The 18,773-nt window shown below is 36.7% G+C and overlaps 1 protein-coding gene across 2 annotated transcripts; it reads left to right on the forward strand.

The window, feature by feature from the left end:
• Positions 1 to 14: 14 nt before the first annotated feature.
• LOC129885361 (pentatricopeptide repeat-containing protein MRL1, chloroplastic) lies at positions 15 to 18,503 on the forward strand. Of its 2 annotated transcripts, none has more exons than XM_055959610.1 (19): positions 15 to 415; positions 1,079 to 1,835; positions 2,009 to 2,237; positions 2,602 to 2,665; positions 2,754 to 2,898; positions 3,394 to 3,509; positions 4,891 to 5,019; positions 5,176 to 5,349; positions 5,459 to 5,623; positions 8,409 to 8,549; positions 10,578 to 10,677; positions 11,041 to 11,149; positions 11,273 to 11,364; positions 14,448 to 14,538; positions 15,331 to 15,562; positions 15,660 to 15,752; positions 16,110 to 16,158; positions 17,190 to 17,283; positions 17,804 to 18,503. In XM_055959610.1, the coding sequence occupies exons 1-19, from the start codon at positions 89 to 91 to the stop codon at positions 18,036 to 18,038; spliced, it is 3,342 nt and encodes a 1,113-aa protein (XP_055815585.1). In that variant the 5' UTR covers positions 15 to 88; the 3' UTR covers positions 18,039 to 18,503. The 2 variants fall into 2 exon arrangements, with proteins under 2 accessions (XP_055815585.1, XP_055815584.1); XM_055959609.1 differs by having other exon boundaries at positions 16 to 415; positions 986 to 1,835.
• The last annotated feature ends 270 nt before the right edge of the window (positions 18,504 to 18,773 follow it).

Raw genomic sequence — 18,773 nt, forward strand, 5'->3', positions numbered from 1 at the left:
ATCACGCTATCTTCAAGATGAACAAATACTCATTTCATTTACTCCTCTCTTCCACTTCCTCCTCTTCTTCTTGTACTTCTCCAATTTCATGGACTCAATCTTCTCTCCAAAACCTCACACGCTTTCTCTTCTTTCTTGCTCTCCAATCTCCTCTCCTCTCGTTCCTCGCCGCCTTCGCCACCAATTCCTCTCCGGTTCTACCCATTATTTACGGCCTCCTGGTCTTCGCTCGCGGAGGAGATGTCGAAATATCGGCTTTCAATTCGGCGCTCACACTTCAAGATTTATTCTGAGAGCTTCTCTTGACTCGCAAACGGTAGTCGTTGTTGCATCCGTTGTCACTATCTCCGCTCTTACAGTCGTCTTTCTTGAGTATTCCAAAAGAAATGTCAATGCCAATTCCAAGTTCAAGGAGGTAAGCTACTCTGTGAATAACATTACCGGTTCACTTTTTACGGTTCTTTTCTTGAAAGAGACGCCAATTTCTAAGAGGTAAGCCTAGCAATTACTCGGTATATAATTTTAGTAGTTCAATTTTGTTGCCAAATATCGGTCAGCACGGAATACGGATGTGTCTTGAGTCTGTTTACTATGTCTTAGTGATTCTATTGTAGTATATGAAAGTTTTTTAGTGTAGAATCGAGAATGTAGATGTCCATAGCTAAATTCTATTCTAATCATTGGTTCGGTACATGCTGTTTGGTTGCAACAAGACTAACGCTTAATTTGCTAATCTTCAATTAAAAATTCGAGTTGTATATCTCAGTAATATGGAAGAAAAATCTTATACTAGTTGTTAATATCTTAGAACTATGTTTCTCTTCAGACAAGTTTTTGGTCTTACTAGTCATCTTGGAAACATTGGAGTCTACCATCTCAACTCTTAGATGTTGAATAAATTTATAGAAATTAAAAATCATATCTCTGAAGTTTACCAGAGTTACTTCAGGAGGCCCATATTTCTGATGTCCTCAATTTTTCATAGATTTCAGCTGAGTTAACTCTTGCTTTGCGGCGACAAATAAGACATGTGATGAACTGGTTTCCACGTCATGTATATGCTCTTATAAACATACAGGAGGAGAAATCTGTCAAAAAACAAATGAAGGAAGTAACCAAAGTCAGCAATGAGTGTGAGGATGGGGGGACAGATGTGCTGCAACATGGTGGAACCTATTTGATACAAACGTCCGTTACCAACAAAATTGAGTCTCTAGATACTAATCAGTTGGCTCCTAGTTCCAATGGCTCTTTGACCTTGGGAACTCCTGGACCTAATGCACACACTGAACCAGATGCAGTACCATCTTCTTTTGTGGCAGAGTCGAATAACATTTATCTGCAGGAAAATCTACAGGGAACTAAAATGAGTAACGTATTGACTACAGAGGAAGTCCGAGCACCTGGTCCTATTGCACACACCGAATCAGATGCAGTACCAGCTTCTTTAGTGGAAGAGTCGAATAACATTTATCTGCAGGAACATCTGCATGAAATAAAAATGAGTAGCACACTGACTACAGAGGAAGTCAGTTCAGAGCGTAGTGTTGCTTTGTTTCCTGCAATCAACATAGATAAAAGAATTGAAGAAACCAAGAAAATGGACCAGGCACTGATGAGGAAGGACGGATGTAAGAAAGCCCATAAATTTATCGCAGAGGATGAAGTCAATATCCACAATCTTGTTTTCAGGGACTCTGCACGTGAAGAGCTTTACTCGTTCTTTGAAGCCTCTACCAAAAGTCTAAATGGTCAAGAAGCATTGACTTCTCATGCTTCCCTTCAACGCATTGGCACCTTTTCAACCCCCTCAAAAGTATTTTCAGTACGAGCAGGTAAAACATCTCTTCAAATTCGCATTATCCAGCAGGGTGTTCTATGGAAATGCTGCAACCTTTTCATTCCATTTTTATACATCTCCCTTCATTTTTTTTTTTTTTGGAGTTTGTTTGCTCTTTCCTTGGTGTCCTTTAGTATTGATATCTGACAAGATTTAATTATTTCTCAGAGGATTTTGAGGAGAAAAGGCCTCATGGATGTTATAAAGAAGGACCATTCAACAAAAAGGACTTTGTGAAAAGAAAGCAACATTTCACTAACAAGGAAAAGAGTGTTCTACTGGACAATGGTGCCACAAAACAATTACAGATTCCTAATCCAAAGGGGATCCAAGTGTGTGATGGACCTCATCCATCCGACCAGTTCAGGGCTTACCGCCATTACCTTAGAGAGGGCAGGTAACCTATTGTTTGACATGTTGACTTCATTCTTTGGACTGGTCTTATGGTTGTCATCAATAATATTTTGTGAAAGGTTTAGCACGTAGCAAATGATATTTCTGATGTAGTGAAAAAAATGATACTTGGGATGTCAACATGTTCTCCTCCTGGATTTTGTTCTTCTTCTTTCTTAACGAAGGGTTTGCACTTGATGAAAACATTCAGACTTATGGGATTGAACTAGCAAACCTATGGAAATGGCGGCTGAATAACAAAATGATGTAGTTGATTGAAATAAAATTGTGTACTGACTATGGGACATCCTTGGTCTGTTGCTCTTGTTTATACCATTCGAGCTCATGCACAAGAATTCCTGCCGCAGGTTGACGGACTGCATAGAAATCCTTGAAGATATGGGAAGGCACAGTTCACTGAACATGGATAAAGTAAACTGGGAGATTTCTGCTTATATTCACTTCATATTATATTTATGAAATTTGGCTTGTTTGTAGTTTGTTAAAGATTCCATTACAGGTGTACCATGCTGGTTTTTTCCAAGTCTGTAAAAGTCAAAAGGCAGTGAAGGAAGCTTTCCGTTTCATCAAGCTTATCCAAAATCCAACTCTAAGCACGTTCAATATGCTCTTGTCTGTATGTGCAAGCTCCCGAGATTTGGAGCGTAAGTTTTCTTTTTCTTGATGCTTATTCCTGTTTCTATTTGGGTAAGGTTCTTCGACACGGATAGAGAGGACAAAGTGCAAGGGGATGTTATTGTTTTCCTTAAGACTTTGGAAATCAACTTTCAATAATTTCGTCGGAAAATTCCACCATATGTCTTTATCCCATCGTACAAACAACAACAACATGTCTAGTGTAATTTCACAAGTGGAATGTGTAATTTCACAAGTGGGGTCTGGGGAGGGTGGTGTGTATGTAGCCTTACCCAACCTTGTGAAGGTAGAGAGGCTGTTTTCGATAGACTATTGGCTCAAGTAAAGCAATTAAAAAACAAGTATATAAAGCAAATCCAGTAGTGAGGAAATCATGCTGAAAACAATGAAGAAGAGAACAATAGCAACAACAAAATAATATGGTAACTGAAGCAAATGAAACATCAGGTATTGGACTGACATTATCCCATTGTAATTATGGTCAATTTATTTTGTTTACTTAGGTGCTTTTCAAGTGCTTCAACTTGTCCGTGAGACTGGACTGAAACCTGATTGCAAGCTCTACACTACTCTTATATCAACTTGTGCAAAAGCTGGAAAAGTCGATACCATGTTTGAGGTAAGTACTGCTGCCATTGTGATTTCTCATGAAAAATTGTTATATTTATAGCTTATAGGTGATTACAAGTATCACTTGTCCAAGGGTCTTTTATTCTTTTTTAATCGTTGTGGAGGGAATGTTGGGCCCTTGAGGTCTAACATATCCATAAGATAGTGTTGCAAATGTGGATAGTAACTTTGATGTGCAATCATACAAAGATTTTAAATGATCATATTCAACAAAAGTTACAAGTATCACTGAGGATAAAATGAGAAAATGTCGCTCAATATGAGTTGTTTATGTCTTACATCGACCTCCCGTTGCATCGTCCATAGGTGTGAAACCATGATGATAGAAGGTGTTAAACAGTGAAATACTCTCGAAAGCCCTACAATTTTTTTGAATCCCTGTAGACTTAGCAAGGAATAGATGAAAAAGATAAATATATGCATACCAATTAGGTTGTGATCAAGGATTGGTCATATTAATACACTTATTTAGATCCAGAATTCGCTAGGAGTCTTTTCCTGTAAAATCGATTTGGATTCCTAAGGTACCAAGGACAGTGTGCTTTTTTCACATGGTTAGCTGCTAGAGGGGTGATTTTGACGGTGAAAAACCTTGGGAGATTATGGTGGTATATGTTCAGTTGGTTTGTTAAGCTAAGCTGGAAGAAGAGGGAGAAAGAGGAGGGCATAGAAAGTTGTTTCCCTCTGGCTTTGATGTGGCTCATTTGGAGAGGTAGAAAAAACAGGGCTTTTGAAGGGGCAGAAATGAGTTTTTGGCAGCTAACGAGTACTCTTCCATGCCTTATTTATTTTTTGTGTATCCAGTCCCGGGAAGTATAGAGGATGGGTATCTTTTGTAGGTTCTTTATTGTTTGGTATACAGTATACTTCTTCTACCGCCGATTTTGGACTTTTGATTTATGAAATGAATTTGCTGACTTGATCAAACAAGAAAAAAAACTAGGAGTCTTATCACTGTTAGAGATTTGTATGCAGTAGAAAATGTAAAGAACTTCTAGTATTAGAAAATCTAAAATTATTGAAGATTAGATCAGGATAGGTCTCAATGGAGCGAGATGGATAGTGAGGGATTGATATAGCTGATCTTATCTAGCTTGGGATTAAGGCATAACCGTCGTTTGTAATTTTCAATTATCATCCCAATAGGATTATGACATCAAAGAGTGTACTTCAAAGGGGAGAAACAAATTCACGACCTTGCTCATAATTGTGTCTTAGAACGAATGATGGTTAATTGCTGCTTCCATTAGTCGCATTTAGGGTAATTTTTTTTTGAATATAGGTAGACCTGCATGATTTCTTAGATTCTTATTGGCTCTCCTTGCACCCTTATATACCATCTTTCGAGTTGATATCTTCTGAAGTTGTAGGTTTTTCATGAAATGGTCAATGCTGGAGTTGAGCCAAATGCTAATACATATGGTGCACTCATTGATGGTTGTGCTAAAGCTGGACAAGTTGCGAAGGCCTTCGGTGCCTATGGTATAATGAGATCTAAGGTATGAATTTATCTACTTAGGGTGTACAAGATTTTAGAGGCTATTGCTTTAACTTTTCAATTTTGTATCACCTTACCATTTACCAAATAGTACTGAAAAGTGATGTGTACTTAGACCGCTGAATATCTCACGTTAGATTCCTGTTGTATTCAGTAGAATGTGAAGCCAGATCGTGTTGTATTCAATGCTCTTATCACAGCTTGTGGTCAATCGGGAGCAGTGGATCGTGCTTTTGATGTCTTATCAGAAATGAAAGCAGAAGCACGACCAATAGAACCTGATCAGATTACTATTGGGGCTTTGATGAAGGCATGTACAAATGCTGGTCAGGTATATGTGCATTCTGTTTTTAGATGTTATATCTCAGTTGAATGAGATTGGTGTTCCCATATTCAGTTACTCCTCTATCATAATTAACCATTTACATGAATTGCTTTAGGTTGATCGAGCTCTCGAGGTTTATCGTATGATTGATAAATGTGATATTAAGGGAACACCAGAGGTTTACACAATTGCTGTAAATTGTTGCAGTCAAAATGGTAATTGGGAATTTGCACGCAGCATTTATGATGACATGTCCAAAAAAGGTGTTAATCCAGATGAGGTACTAATTTTTAAACTGCTGTGGTTGCATGTGGAGGTACTAGTTTTTAAACTGCTGTGGTTGCGTGTGGAGGTACTAAGTTTTAAACTGTTAAGGTTGCATGTCTGGAGATTCTTTTCTACATTTTGATGGCTTGAAATTCTCATTTTTTCTTCAACATATTATGAGGCTTAGTACGCCTGACTGGGACAAGAAAATGTGGTTTTCGATGATGACATCAACCCAAATTCTGAACCACCAAAACAGCCTTCAAAGCTACAACCCCAATACTTCTGCGAGTTGACAGCAATTGGAAGCTTAGTATAACATTAATCCACAAAACAAGTTTAAAATTTTCAACACTAAAACTGGAATGCATAAAAACCTGATTATTACACTGCAACAAAATTCCAGCAGCTTTTGCCTTTCCTTCCAACGGCAGCAGTAGACAGTTTCTTAGACACTCAAGTCAATTCTCAATTCTCAAGGCTCCAAAATTTAAAAGCTTGCTTCTGTATTGTTGTGCGGAGAACTCTTGTCCAAAATGGATCCCTCCTCTGAAAGTCAAAGCCCAAACTAGAGAAATTACCAAAAGCAACAAGAAAAGAAGAAATTCATATTTAAAATGCATAATTTATTTATTTAAGAATAAGTGTCTGCACAATCTGTGTTTCTGGTGTGTAGTAGCAATATGTTAGTTAACCTAGACCAGTACATGGATTTGCTGGAGTTGTTGGGTAGGAGAGAGTAGCAGTTTATGGTTGGGCTCTGTTTGTTTTTTGTATCTTGCTGTACCATCTTGGTTCTGTTTCCATAAAACCCTTCTTCATTAAAAAAGAAATACATAACTTATTTTATTAAAGATTTATCAGAATAACAATTCTATGAGGGGAGCCTTTTTGTTTTCCTTTTTAACATCCACAAAAGGATAGCCAGTTTTTTTGTTGTTGTTGCCTTTGGGGCGATTAACAAGTAATTGTAAACCTTTATACAATGTGACCTCTACAAAGATGCGTATTGAAACACAATATGGATGAACAATACTTCCTATGGCTTTTGGGAATAGATGCCAAGAAACCCATCCCGTTGTGTTTGGATTTGGAAAGAAAGAGGAACATAAACTATTTATTCTTAGATAGAATCTTTTCTAAAGTTACTAATCCAATACAGAAAACTGTGCATATAAAAAAGTATCAGCTCTAACTTTTAGGAAGAACCACTGTTTGCAAGATCCAGTCTTAGTATAGAGTTCTTTTTTTTTTATAAGATTTAAGTTGTATTCATCAGCATTAAGGACATGCTGGAGACATCCAAAAATTGAATTGCAGCATTTCAAACAACAAAAAAAACAACTTGGTTGGATTGAATTTTCATGTATAGAAGAATGATTTATATTAAATGATTGGAACCAACTAGGTCTTGTATAGAAGATCTACGGTAGGTGCTACGTAAGCATTCTAGGTCTTCTAATGCATATCAATATCCGTTGCTCTTGGCATTATTAAGATCCCCCCAGTGAGGAGGTACGAGAGGATGGTTGTAGGAGGAAATCGGAGGGGTAGAGGTAGGCCAAAGAAGTGATGGGGAGAGGTGATTAGACAGGATTTGGCGCAACTCCATATTACCGAGGACTTGACCCTTGATAGGAAGGAGTGGAGGACGCGTAGTAGGGTAGAAGGTTAGTAGGGGGTGGGATTAGTGGAGGATCAACGTATTGTGTTGGTGTCTCTATTATCATACTTTTTTGCTGTTAGTGTTGTTTCTCCATTGTTAACTTTCCTATTCATTACTATGCTGTCTTTATTGTTTCTTAATCTTTTACTTGGGCTTGAGACACTTGCGCTGAGGGGCTTTCGGAAACAACCTCTCTACCTCCTCGAGGTAGTGGTAAGGTCTGTGTACACTCTACCCTCCCCAGACCCCACTTAGTGGGATTCCACTGGGTATGTTGTTGTTGTTGAATTCTAGAAAGAAGAATTCAATAGGCATCCAACATTCCATATCTTAGATAGATAAGATAGGCTAAAGTAGTGATCATGCTCGTTTCCTTGTCCATTTGATGAAGATATGTTATGTAATTGCCAACGGTTTTACCTGAATCGTGATGTTTCATTTTCTTTTTTTCTCTGTGTGGATTACTTCAGCCTTTTCATACTCCCTGCAAGGTCCTGATCTATTACCCAGTTGTTAAGTTTGTACTTTACCTTATCAAAAAAAAGGTCCAGTTGATAGTACTATTCATAGACACATGATTTAGTGAAGGTAAACTTTTGATCAGAATGATATACATTTGGGTGAAGCATCTGTTTTGGATATCAGTTATCTTCTCACTGGATTATCTTTTTGAAAATTGTATTTAATGTCAGATATTCTTCTGGGAAATACCCTTTGTTTCTCCTTCTTGCTCCAATTTCTATTTTTTTTAACCATAATCTGCCCAACCTCTGAAGAAATTATGTTGCTATCATAAAGTATTATGCACTTCCTTGGCTAAATTTAATCCAAGAGATATTCTGGCTGTTATTTAAGGTCTGCGAGTGTAGCTGAGTCTTTTTTTTGTTTTGATTGATTAGCTGAGTCAGGTTTCCTGAAATACAGATTTTTGTTGGCCTCTATCTCCAAAATCATGCCTCTCAACCTTGTTGCTGAAATCAGAGCTTAATGCATCAGTATCTGTCTCCATCTTTACATCATTTTGTCAGCATTAAATCAAAACTTTGCCACTGAGATTTCTTTACTTCCATATAATTTTTTGACAAGTAATTAAATTAAAAAAAAAATATCTAAGTTTCCTTTATTCTTGCAGATGTTTATCAGTGCGCTGATAGATGTGGCAGGACACACAGGTAAGTTGGAAGCTGCATTTGAAGTTCTAGAAGAAGCAAGGACTAAAGGCATAAATCTGGGATCCATATCGTATAGTTCATTGATGGGAGCCTGTTGTAATGTATGAACACTGCTCCTTTTTGTGTTTCCTCATATAGACGAATGTACAACCTCTGCTTTCTGTCCCCACTTGTCTCTGAAATGGAGTGATAGGACTTATCTGTGTAAAGTTAGCATCCTCTTTGATTGAGATCTAATACCAATTTTTTGGGTTAAATTCACATTTAACGTTAGAAACTGATATCAATGAGTATTACCTGCTCTAAGTCTCAAAATTGATTTTGTATCTGATCTCAGTGTAGTTGGATATGCTATAATTGGATGCGAATCTCATAAAACTTGGGTGTTCAAAATTAGATGCAATACTGACATCTCTTTTTCCATATCTTGTGATCAATGAAGCTTCATTATGGCAAAATTTTGTTTATATGGTTCATATAATATAAAACAAAACACACACAATATGCTAACACGGCACACTTGTTTTTTCATATATATCTTGATCAAGTAGCTTATGTGCCAACTGTGTGGGCATTTAGTTGGTTAATCTTAAGACTTGACGTTGACTCCTTGATCTCCTACAAATGTCTTATTCACTGTGTGGTACCTTCATTTATGACCGTGAATAGTAGTTGTATTTAAGCTGGCCTTTTGTAGTTTATATTGAGCATTTGATTTGCAAATACTTCTACGAAGTGATCATCTGACGCGTAATGAAGAGGGAGTTATAGATGGAGGAATGTCTGATCGGTCACTATTCTACCAAAGACGACCTAGAAGTAGTCAAGCTGTGATCTACCTGTTTTTCTTTAGCCAATCCTGAAGTAGCTTTTAAGAAAATACAAAACAGTGAAAAAACATCAAAGAGGAAACACAATGTCATGTGCAGACTTTGTAGATGGGAAATAGTTGATAGAGATCCATAGTTAACCAATGTGCTAATAAACTCTAGCTCCCTTTATTGTATTTCCTAGAATAGCAGAAGACAATAATGGGAGCTCTAAACTAAATACTCCTCCTGGAATTTGGTCTCTTACTTATGTTTTGTTTATCTGAATTTCTAGTACTTATTGAACTTGCTCACCAATTTCATTTCAGGTCACTGATTGTATTCTGGTCACATCCTTTGTTCTTACCATGATGTTTCTGAATATTAACTCTCTTCTTCTTTTATGAATAGGATAGAGAGGACCCTAAGTATACGTATCTTTTGAAACCTGACTCTTCAAGGTTTCCTTCTTATTTTAGAAAAATAAGAATGAAATGAATAAATGGATCTCCTGAAAATAACAGAATAGTGCAGATGAAATAGTAGTATAAAAGGCTCTGCGTGCAATAAAATTACATTTTGTCAGAAGTAAATTGAAGAAACGATGATTTTGTTATCTCATTATTCTCATACCTTTGGGATTACCCAGTTGAACAGCTTGAAGAGCACCTTTATGAATTCTATTTGATAAATTTGATGTATATGTGGATGCCACAGATTAGACATTTAAAAAGATGGAATACCGATCTGAAGAAACTATATCTCAAGCGAAATCAATATTAGATCGAGGTTAAGTTGTTCCTTGGAAGATCATATATTTAGACAAGCTGGAAAAGTGGATTATCTTATGTTCCACTTATCTGTCTAAAATACAGAACTATCTTACTAGCATTAGTTAGGTGAAATTGTCTTCCACTGCTGCCATAAAGAGCTTGTTTTATGCTGTGTTATTCTCAGTCATTTCAACAAGCATGAACTTTCTTTCTATCAACTAGCAAGTATCAGCAGCGTATTCAGAATTTCGATGGAATGGGTGCACTATTATCATCGTATTATGCGATACTTCGAGTGTGGGCTTACATATCTATATTTAATTAGTTTTTTTAAAAAATATTACACTAATATATATGATTTAGGAAGGGGAGCATGGGTTCACGTGAACCCGGTGACCCTCACCTAGATACGCCCCTGGCAAGTATTATCCCCAAATACTCTTTAGATGCTGCTAGTTTTTTTTTTCTGCATCTCAGGCAATGATTTTAAGATTTCTTTCAAAATCATGTGACTTGGTCGTAAAGCACTTCTCCAATCCATTTGCAGGCAAAGAACTGGCAGAAGGCACTAGAATTGTATGAGGATATTAAAGGCATCAACTTAAAACCAACTGTTTCAATGATGAATGCGTTGATAACTGCATTGTGTAAGTCACATCTTAAACATTTTCTCAGCACAAAGCATCTCACTGATGCTCTCTTTTTTTACTCCATATTATCTACACTCGTGTTTTCCTTTCTCCTGTTTAGTTTTTGTTTCAAAAGGTTCATAATTCATACCTTTAAGTGGTCTCAGTCCATTGGTAGAGCTAACTTGGAGGTTTCTTTCATGATTCAGAATTAGCTTCGATAGCTGCTTTATAGACTTTCAAGATCTTCATCTTATTTTTTGCTGTGATACCTGATATACTTATAACAGAGGGTGGCCTTACTTTGTAGGTGTCTGTATAAGTTGTTTCCCAGTTCGTAAGCATTTGCTTATTTTCCTCAATGATATGTGTTTGTAATAGGTTATGCTGATCAATATCAGAAGGCTCTGGAAAATTTTTCTGAAATGAAGAGAGTGGACCTATGCCCTAACACCATTACATACTCCACTCTGTTAGTGGCTAGTGAAAAGTAATACCTTGGTTCCTTTACATTGAGGTTTATGTATTATGACCATTTTCTCCTGTCAATATATCATTTTCTGTATATCTGAGTTTTTGAGTTTTATTTTTCATTTCTCCTATCTCATGACAGAAAGGATGACCTGGATATTGGCCTCATGCTTCTTTCTCATGCTAAAAAAGATGGTGTTACCCCAAACCTTGTTATGTGCAGATGTCTTCTTGGTAAGAATTATAAGCTTGTCATTGCGTTGCTTTTACTATTATTGAATCTTTGACTTAATATACGGTGCTACACCATCACCAAGAGGAATTGAATGTTCTCCTTTTATTTGGATATGTTCTTAGTGGTGAAAAAAGATGTATGTTTTAGGCCCATCTAACAAATTAAGTTGAAATTGATCCTTCCATCGTTGAGACCAGGTACCTATATTATGGTTGACAAGGAACAAAATTTTCAGGAACTTTTCTTTCCAGAGTCGCTATTGATACTCATGTTGCAATTATGGTTCAGTCCATCTTAGATGGGGAAAACACAAGGATGTGCCTATTCTCTAATCCTCCAAACCTTATTGCCTAGAAGGGCCTTATAACTTATAAGTCTGCTAATTGGTGGATTTTGGTGCTGGAACATTTATGCACTTATTGATCCTTTCCAGCAATTCTTACACCTAATACTACTACAACAACATACCCGGTATAGTCCCACAAGTGGGGTCTGGGTGGTGTGTACGCAAACCTTACCCCTACCTTCATAGGGTAGAGAGGTTGTTTCTGATAGACCCTCGGTTATGGTCATAAAAGATGACATCATGACACCTGTGTGCATATAAGATTTTTTGAGCCAATGATAAACTTTATGCTCATGTCCTTGTTACATGGTGGCCACAAATGGACAGCCTACCCAAAAGGAATGGAAGTCCATTCTTTTGGCCAGTCTTTGCTAAGTGTATTATGGCATTGTATACTCTGCAGCACCCATCCCCCCCACCCCCTCCCACCCGCTTTTGCTAGTCAAACCATAAGCAGTGGGAACTCCGAATGGTGCTTAGTGTGGCATTTGTATCCTCGTAGTCCCAATGTAAGGAATACAACAATAACATATTCAATGTGATTCCACAAGTGGAGTCTGGGATTGTTGTGTAAACAACCTTGCCCACCTACCTTGTGAACATAAAGAGGTTGTTCATGATAGACCCTCGATTCAAGTAAAGCATATCAAAATCAACCATGGAAAGATAATACAGTAATGAAGAAACCATGTAATAAATGAGAAGAGAAAAATAGAAACAACAAATAATATTGTAACCAAAGTAAATGAAACAACAAATAATAATACAATCGAAGTATAAGACAATAAGAGAGTAATAATAAGTTAATAACAATACCGATAACGGAAACGAGACAACACTCGACTATCTACTAACCTTCTACCCTAATTCTTGACCTCCATATCCTCCTATCTAGGGTGATGTCCTCGGTGAGTCATATCCTGTTTAATCAACTCTCCCCAATATTATGGCTACCTCTACCTCTCCTCATACTCACCATAGCCAACCTCTTACACCTCTTCACTGTAGATTTATGCATTTTCTCTTCACATACCCAAACCTTCTCAACCTCGCTTCCCTCATCTTGTCCACCATGAAGGAAATTCTCATCTTATCCCAAATATATTTGTTCCTAATCCTATCTCTCTTAATATACCTACATTTCCATCTTAACATTCTCATTTTGCTATTTTCATCTTCTAAATGTGTGAGTTGTTGGTCGGCCAACACTTCATCCCATACAACATAGTTGGTCAGACAACCACTTTATAAAACTTACCCTTAAGTTTTGGCAACGCATTTTTATCACACCAAACACCGGATGCAAGCCTCCATTTTATCCACACCGCTCCAATACAATGAGTAACATCATCGTAAATCTTCCAATTTTCTTAGATTATTTTAACAAGATACTTGAAACTCTCTCTTGGGAATGACTTGTGTATCAATGCTCACTTCTACATTTATTATATGCCACTCTGTCTTAATCTTGTTCAACCTGAGCCCTTTAGACTCCAGGGTCTTTCTTCAAGCCTCCAGCCTATCGTTAATTTGTCCGCGTGTCTCATTAATTTATACTATGTTATCTACAAATAACATACACTATGACACCTCCCCTTGGATATGCTGCTTCAGTTCATCCATCACCATGACAAATAGAAATGGGCTAAAAGCTGATCCTTGGTGCAACTCTATCACAACTGGGAAGTATATGAGTCTCCTCACACGATCTTCACTCGAGTTTTGGCTCCAGTGTATATGTCCTTGGGAAGTGTATGAGTCTCCTCACACGATCTTCACTCGAGTTTTGGCTCCAGTGTATATGTCCTTAATTGCCTTAATGTAAGCTATAGGTACATCTCTAACCTCCAAACATCTCCATAAAACCCCCCTAGAAACTTTATTGTATACTTTTTTTCAGGTCAATGAACACCATGGATGTGTTTGGCATGGAGGAAAACATTTTCTAGAGTATATTTTTCAATTTTCTTATGTTTGGTTCGTCAAAATATTTGGAAAACATTTGCTCTAGGGAAATAAGTCCTTAAAAATGAGGAAAATGACTTCCCTAATAGAAGTAGGAAAAATAAGTTGCATAAGTGACATTCCAAGTTTATTGTCTCTTCCCCATCCACCCAATCCCCCATCTCACCCCTGTCACCCCCCAACTTCCACTCCCCATCTCATCCCGCCTCCATAGTATTTGCTAAATAACATATAAATGTTATCGGGATAATATTTTCCTGCTTACTTACCAAACACTAGAAAATAATTTGTTTTCCGAGAAAATATTTTCTAGGAAATCATTTTCTGTGGAAAACATTTTCCTTCATACCAAACATACCCATGATATGTAAATGTCTCTTTCTCTCCCTATACTGCTCCATCAATCTCCTTAAGAGATGAATGGCTGGGGACTTTGTTGTATGCTTTTTCCAGGTGAATGAACACCATATGTAAGTCCCTCTTTGTCTCCCTATAATGTCAATGTAAGGAATGCTTTTAGGATATCATCTAAGTTTCTACAAGAGTGACATGCTTAGTAGATAAGCCAGTATTAGTAATCATACCCCTTACCTGGTCATTATAAAGGAGAGGCTCACAACCTTCTGCAGTTTTTGTTTTTTCTTGTCTTCATAACAAGAATGTTCACTAGTCTTGCCATTGTATCTAAGTTCTCCGTAGCAACGGATTTTTTTTTGTGTCATTTGTCTTGGGCATCAGAATTATTTGATTAGTTGGATTTTTTTTTGGTAGCTATGTGCTCAAGGAGATTCCAGAAAGCTTGTACACTTGGTGAGCCTGTCTTGTCTAATAACACTGGTCGCCTGCAGCTTGACAGTAAATGGTATGCTTCTATTTAATCTGCTACTGATTCTGACGCATCTGTTAAGAAGGGATTGCAGAAGCAAAATTATATACTGTTATAGTGACGATGTTGTCGGCTTTGCCAGCTTTAACATGATGTTTAAGATCAACATTTCCATCTAAAAGGCCTCTGGTGATAGTTTACTACCTTTCTTTATCATTATTTTGTTTTATTCTTATCAGATATGGATTCTAAAAGCTTTGAAATGCTTAGGCTCAACTTCATGGTGTATCAAGATGGATGTAAATTTATCTCTTAGCGAATGCACTCAATTTCTTTATAGAAGTAGCTGATATAAGAGGCCGTGTTAAACATATTGTTACAATCATGTATTGAGATAGCCTGATTGTCATTTTGATTTGTCTAGCATATTTCAGGGAAATTTGGCATACAGTGAGGAATTATCTTAAGAATATTCTTTTCTTGAGTGGATATTCCTTTCAGGCTCAAGTAGGACTGGACTGCTTGTGCCTGGTCCAAACATAAAAGATGTCACTAAAGTTAATTATGCATGCTGGCATTGTTAAAAGACTTGGTACACATAGTTGTCACTACTTCATAGCACATTTGTGGCTGAATATTTGAAATCCCAGAAGTTTTGGCTGGTGGATTTATCATCACATCTTTAATGTCTATTTCCTTTTTTCTAATTGCATGTCATTGAATCAGAGAAGATGTTCATCTCTTAAGTGGTTAAACAGCTCTGTATGAGTCCAGGAAGGATTTTTTTTCCTTTTTTCCCCACTCATGAAATTCTTAATTGGTTTGCAGGACATCGTTGGCCTTAATGGTCTACAGGGAAACAATTGTAGCTGGTGTGGTACCCACAATGGAGGAGCTATCACTAGTTCTGGGTTGCCTACAGCTTCCTCGTGATGCATCCTTAAAAGAAAGACTTATTGAAAATCTAGGATTAACCATGGAAACGTCAAAAGGCTCAAATCTTTGCTCTTTGGTTGATGGATTTGGTGAATATGATCCCCGTGCCTGTTCATTGCTTGAGGTCCGTGGTCCAGCTTAGTTGTCTTTTATCAGCTTTTTACAACTTTATCTTGTTGGTTGTGGTGGTGGATCATCTCGCGTATTTTCTTGTTTCTTAGGAGGCAGCTTCACTTGGAATCGTCCCTTTGACTTCCTTTAAGGGAAGCCCTATTGTTGTCGATGTGAGGAATTTGCCTATTCATGCGGCTCAGGTAAGCTTGTCTTAATGGGCAGTAAATAATTATTTAATTTTTTTTCAATTGTAACCACACGAGAATATTCTTAAGCTTGACGAGCTTTATCAGTCTCAGTTACTAATAATTGTGAGTTTTTTTATCCTATTTGGCTGCAAAGATCTCTCTTTTTCTGTTTTTATCTTTCCCTCTTTTGCAGGATTCCTAATAGTTTTTAAGATTTAGGAAGCTAAAAATTACTATTCATGCATAAAGATCTGTATTCCTTTTGCTAATCTTATACAGTGTACGGGCTCCCCATCCATTTTCAAAACAATTATGTTGCTAATACTTTGTTTGACAGTTTTTTTTTTCCTTTTTCTGAAAATTAACCAGGTATATCTTTTGACTGTCCTGAAGAGTCTCAAACATCGTTTGGCTGCAGGTAAAGAATATTTTGCCTACTAAAAAGAATATTTCTGTCTTTAGGTGCTCTTTCTTAAATATTGCTAATCCATGTGGTTTTTTTTTTCCATGTCTTGTCCCTCATATAATATAATTATATATAATAATACATCACATAAGGTTTGCTAATATTAGTAATGCAAAGTTTTATAGTAGAATTACACATCCTCATTCTTTCCTGCATATAATAATGCATCGCATAAGGTTTGCTTGTAGTAGTAATGCAAGATTTTATACTAGAGGTCAAATATTGTGCTCCCGCTATTTCAATTTATTTGTCTTACTTTCTTTTTTAGTCCGTTTCAAAAATAATATCTCTTTTCATTTTTTGACAATCATTTAATTCTAACTTTTCATGTGCCACGTTTAAGACCACAGGATTAAAAGACATTTTGGTACATTTTACATATTCGTAGTTTAAGACCACAAGATTGAAAAGTCTTTTTACTTTCTTAAACTCCGTGCCAAATAAAATACAGACAAACAAACTGAAATGAGGGAGTATTAGTTCTGCAGAGTTTTTACATCTTAAACCTTGCATTGTATTTGTTATCTAGAGTTTCATTAGCAATATAGAGTTGTGTATTAGTTATGCGGAATTTTGTTATACCAGTTTTGAATTCCTTATAAGGAAAAATTAAATGACGCCTTGATTCTTTTTTAGCTCCCACTTCCATTGTATAGCACAAGATATGGCATAGCCTTGTCAACTAAGATAATACCAAGTTTAGGATCTTGTTCAAAAATAGGAGAATAGGAATTCAAGGGAATACTTGTGATTAATTCGCAAGAATGAAGTTAATGCTTGGGGAAAAAAGTTATTTGACAAATAACATTGGAAGATTACAAGACTTCATCATTATAAAAGACAGAGAGTATAAGCTTTTTTATTTCCTTATCAAAAATTATAAAAGAGAGAATTAAGAAAGATCACAAGACTGGAAATATCTTCACTATTAGAATATATTGCTGTATATTTAACATCTCTTGAAATGATGGAAAATCTTGCAGGTGCAAAAATACCCAACATATCCATTCTACTCCCTGTAGAGCAGTCACATATTCAGACACCCACTGGCGAGAAAACAATTAAGATTGCTGGAAGGTAATGAGAGCTCTTTTCTAGAAGAAATTTCCTTCTTTGTATAACTACTTATTTTAAGATATATACCCTTAAGTAATATGCCATAAGAAAATATCATCCAGTTCAAAAATAAAATTTCTTTTTTTTCTTTCTGAAATAACATTAATAGCAGAACACAGAAAGGACAAATTTAGGACTGAGAAAATAATGTTAATTTGGTAGTATAATAAGTCTTGCATTTTCTGGCATGGCTGATGCATATTAAGCTACTATTTTTAGTAACATTTTTCATGCCCAGCAAGCACTATGAAAGAAACCAAACTATCACTAACTGGCTATGCTGATAAGTTGGGCTATCTCTAAGCCCACATTTGCTTTGCTTTTTGGTTCACTTTGGATGGCCCATTTGGAAAAGTGAATAACATTTCATTTCAAGTTAAGCCAATATGGAATTCATCCTTCATGAGCTCCAATCCGTTTTTGGCATTCTAAGAGCTACACGATTCGCATAACGTTCAAAATTCTCTTATTTGGTCAACAGAATCAACAGAGCAGTTGCAGCACTTTTGAGGAGGCTTAGCCTGCCGTACCAAGGGAATGAATCGTTTGGGAAGATTCGAATCAACGGTGTTATTGTGAAACGGTGGTTCCAGCCAAAGCTCGAATCCCCTTTTAGTTGGGAACAGACAGATTTCAGCTTCTCCCAGACACAGCTACGAAAAGGAATAAGCCATCAACAGCGTACTATTCGAACTGGAGATTTGTCCTTAGATTAGGAGAATTTCAAGGAGGGCTAATGAAACTAGGCATCACGTTTTATTAATGAATTGATGCTCTGGTTTGATTATTCACCATGATACAACAGAGTGCTATAGCTGCCAGTTGACTTTGTAATGAAAATTGAAAAACTGGCTTGGCGACTTTTTGATGCCAGAGGGGAAAGAAGCAAGAAGAAAGCATACAAACCGAGGAAGCCCTTGTACTGCACAATCCGTACTCGTCAATTGGACTGTGCATGGAGGCTGGAGCAGTGGAAGTTGCCTCTGGTTGTTCTATGTGCAGTTTGTGTTATGGAGGCGGGCTATGCTGATAAGTTGATAAGTGGCTGTTTTTGAGCGAATGATTATTTTAGCTAAACAATTGACAAGGATACAAGTTATATATATTTACCATTTATAGGGATTTTGTTTGCAATTAGCACCCATTTTTCACATAATATAATAACGGTAACTTATTACATAGTTTGCAAAAACCACTAGAACCATACTTTTTAGCTCAAATTTAGTGAACAACTCCAATACACGAGGCACAAAGTTGAAATTCATAAAGATCTACGTCCTTCCCCAGCCTCTTAACCTACTTAGTTATTCTAATGTTGCAGAGGTTGCAATGATTATCAATGTATATTGTTTTATGTGAAAAAGAATACACGTACTCCAATGATTAAACTAAGACAAAAATGCCCTTTAAGTAAGTAATCATTGCAAAATAATTCTTTCATTGTTAATCAT

Source organism: Solanum dulcamara, chromosome 4 (assembly GCF_947179165.1).
Source record: "Solanum dulcamara chromosome 4, daSolDulc1.2, whole genome shotgun sequence".
Lineage (NCBI taxonomy): Eukaryota > Viridiplantae > Streptophyta > Magnoliopsida > Solanales > Solanaceae > Solanum > Solanum dulcamara.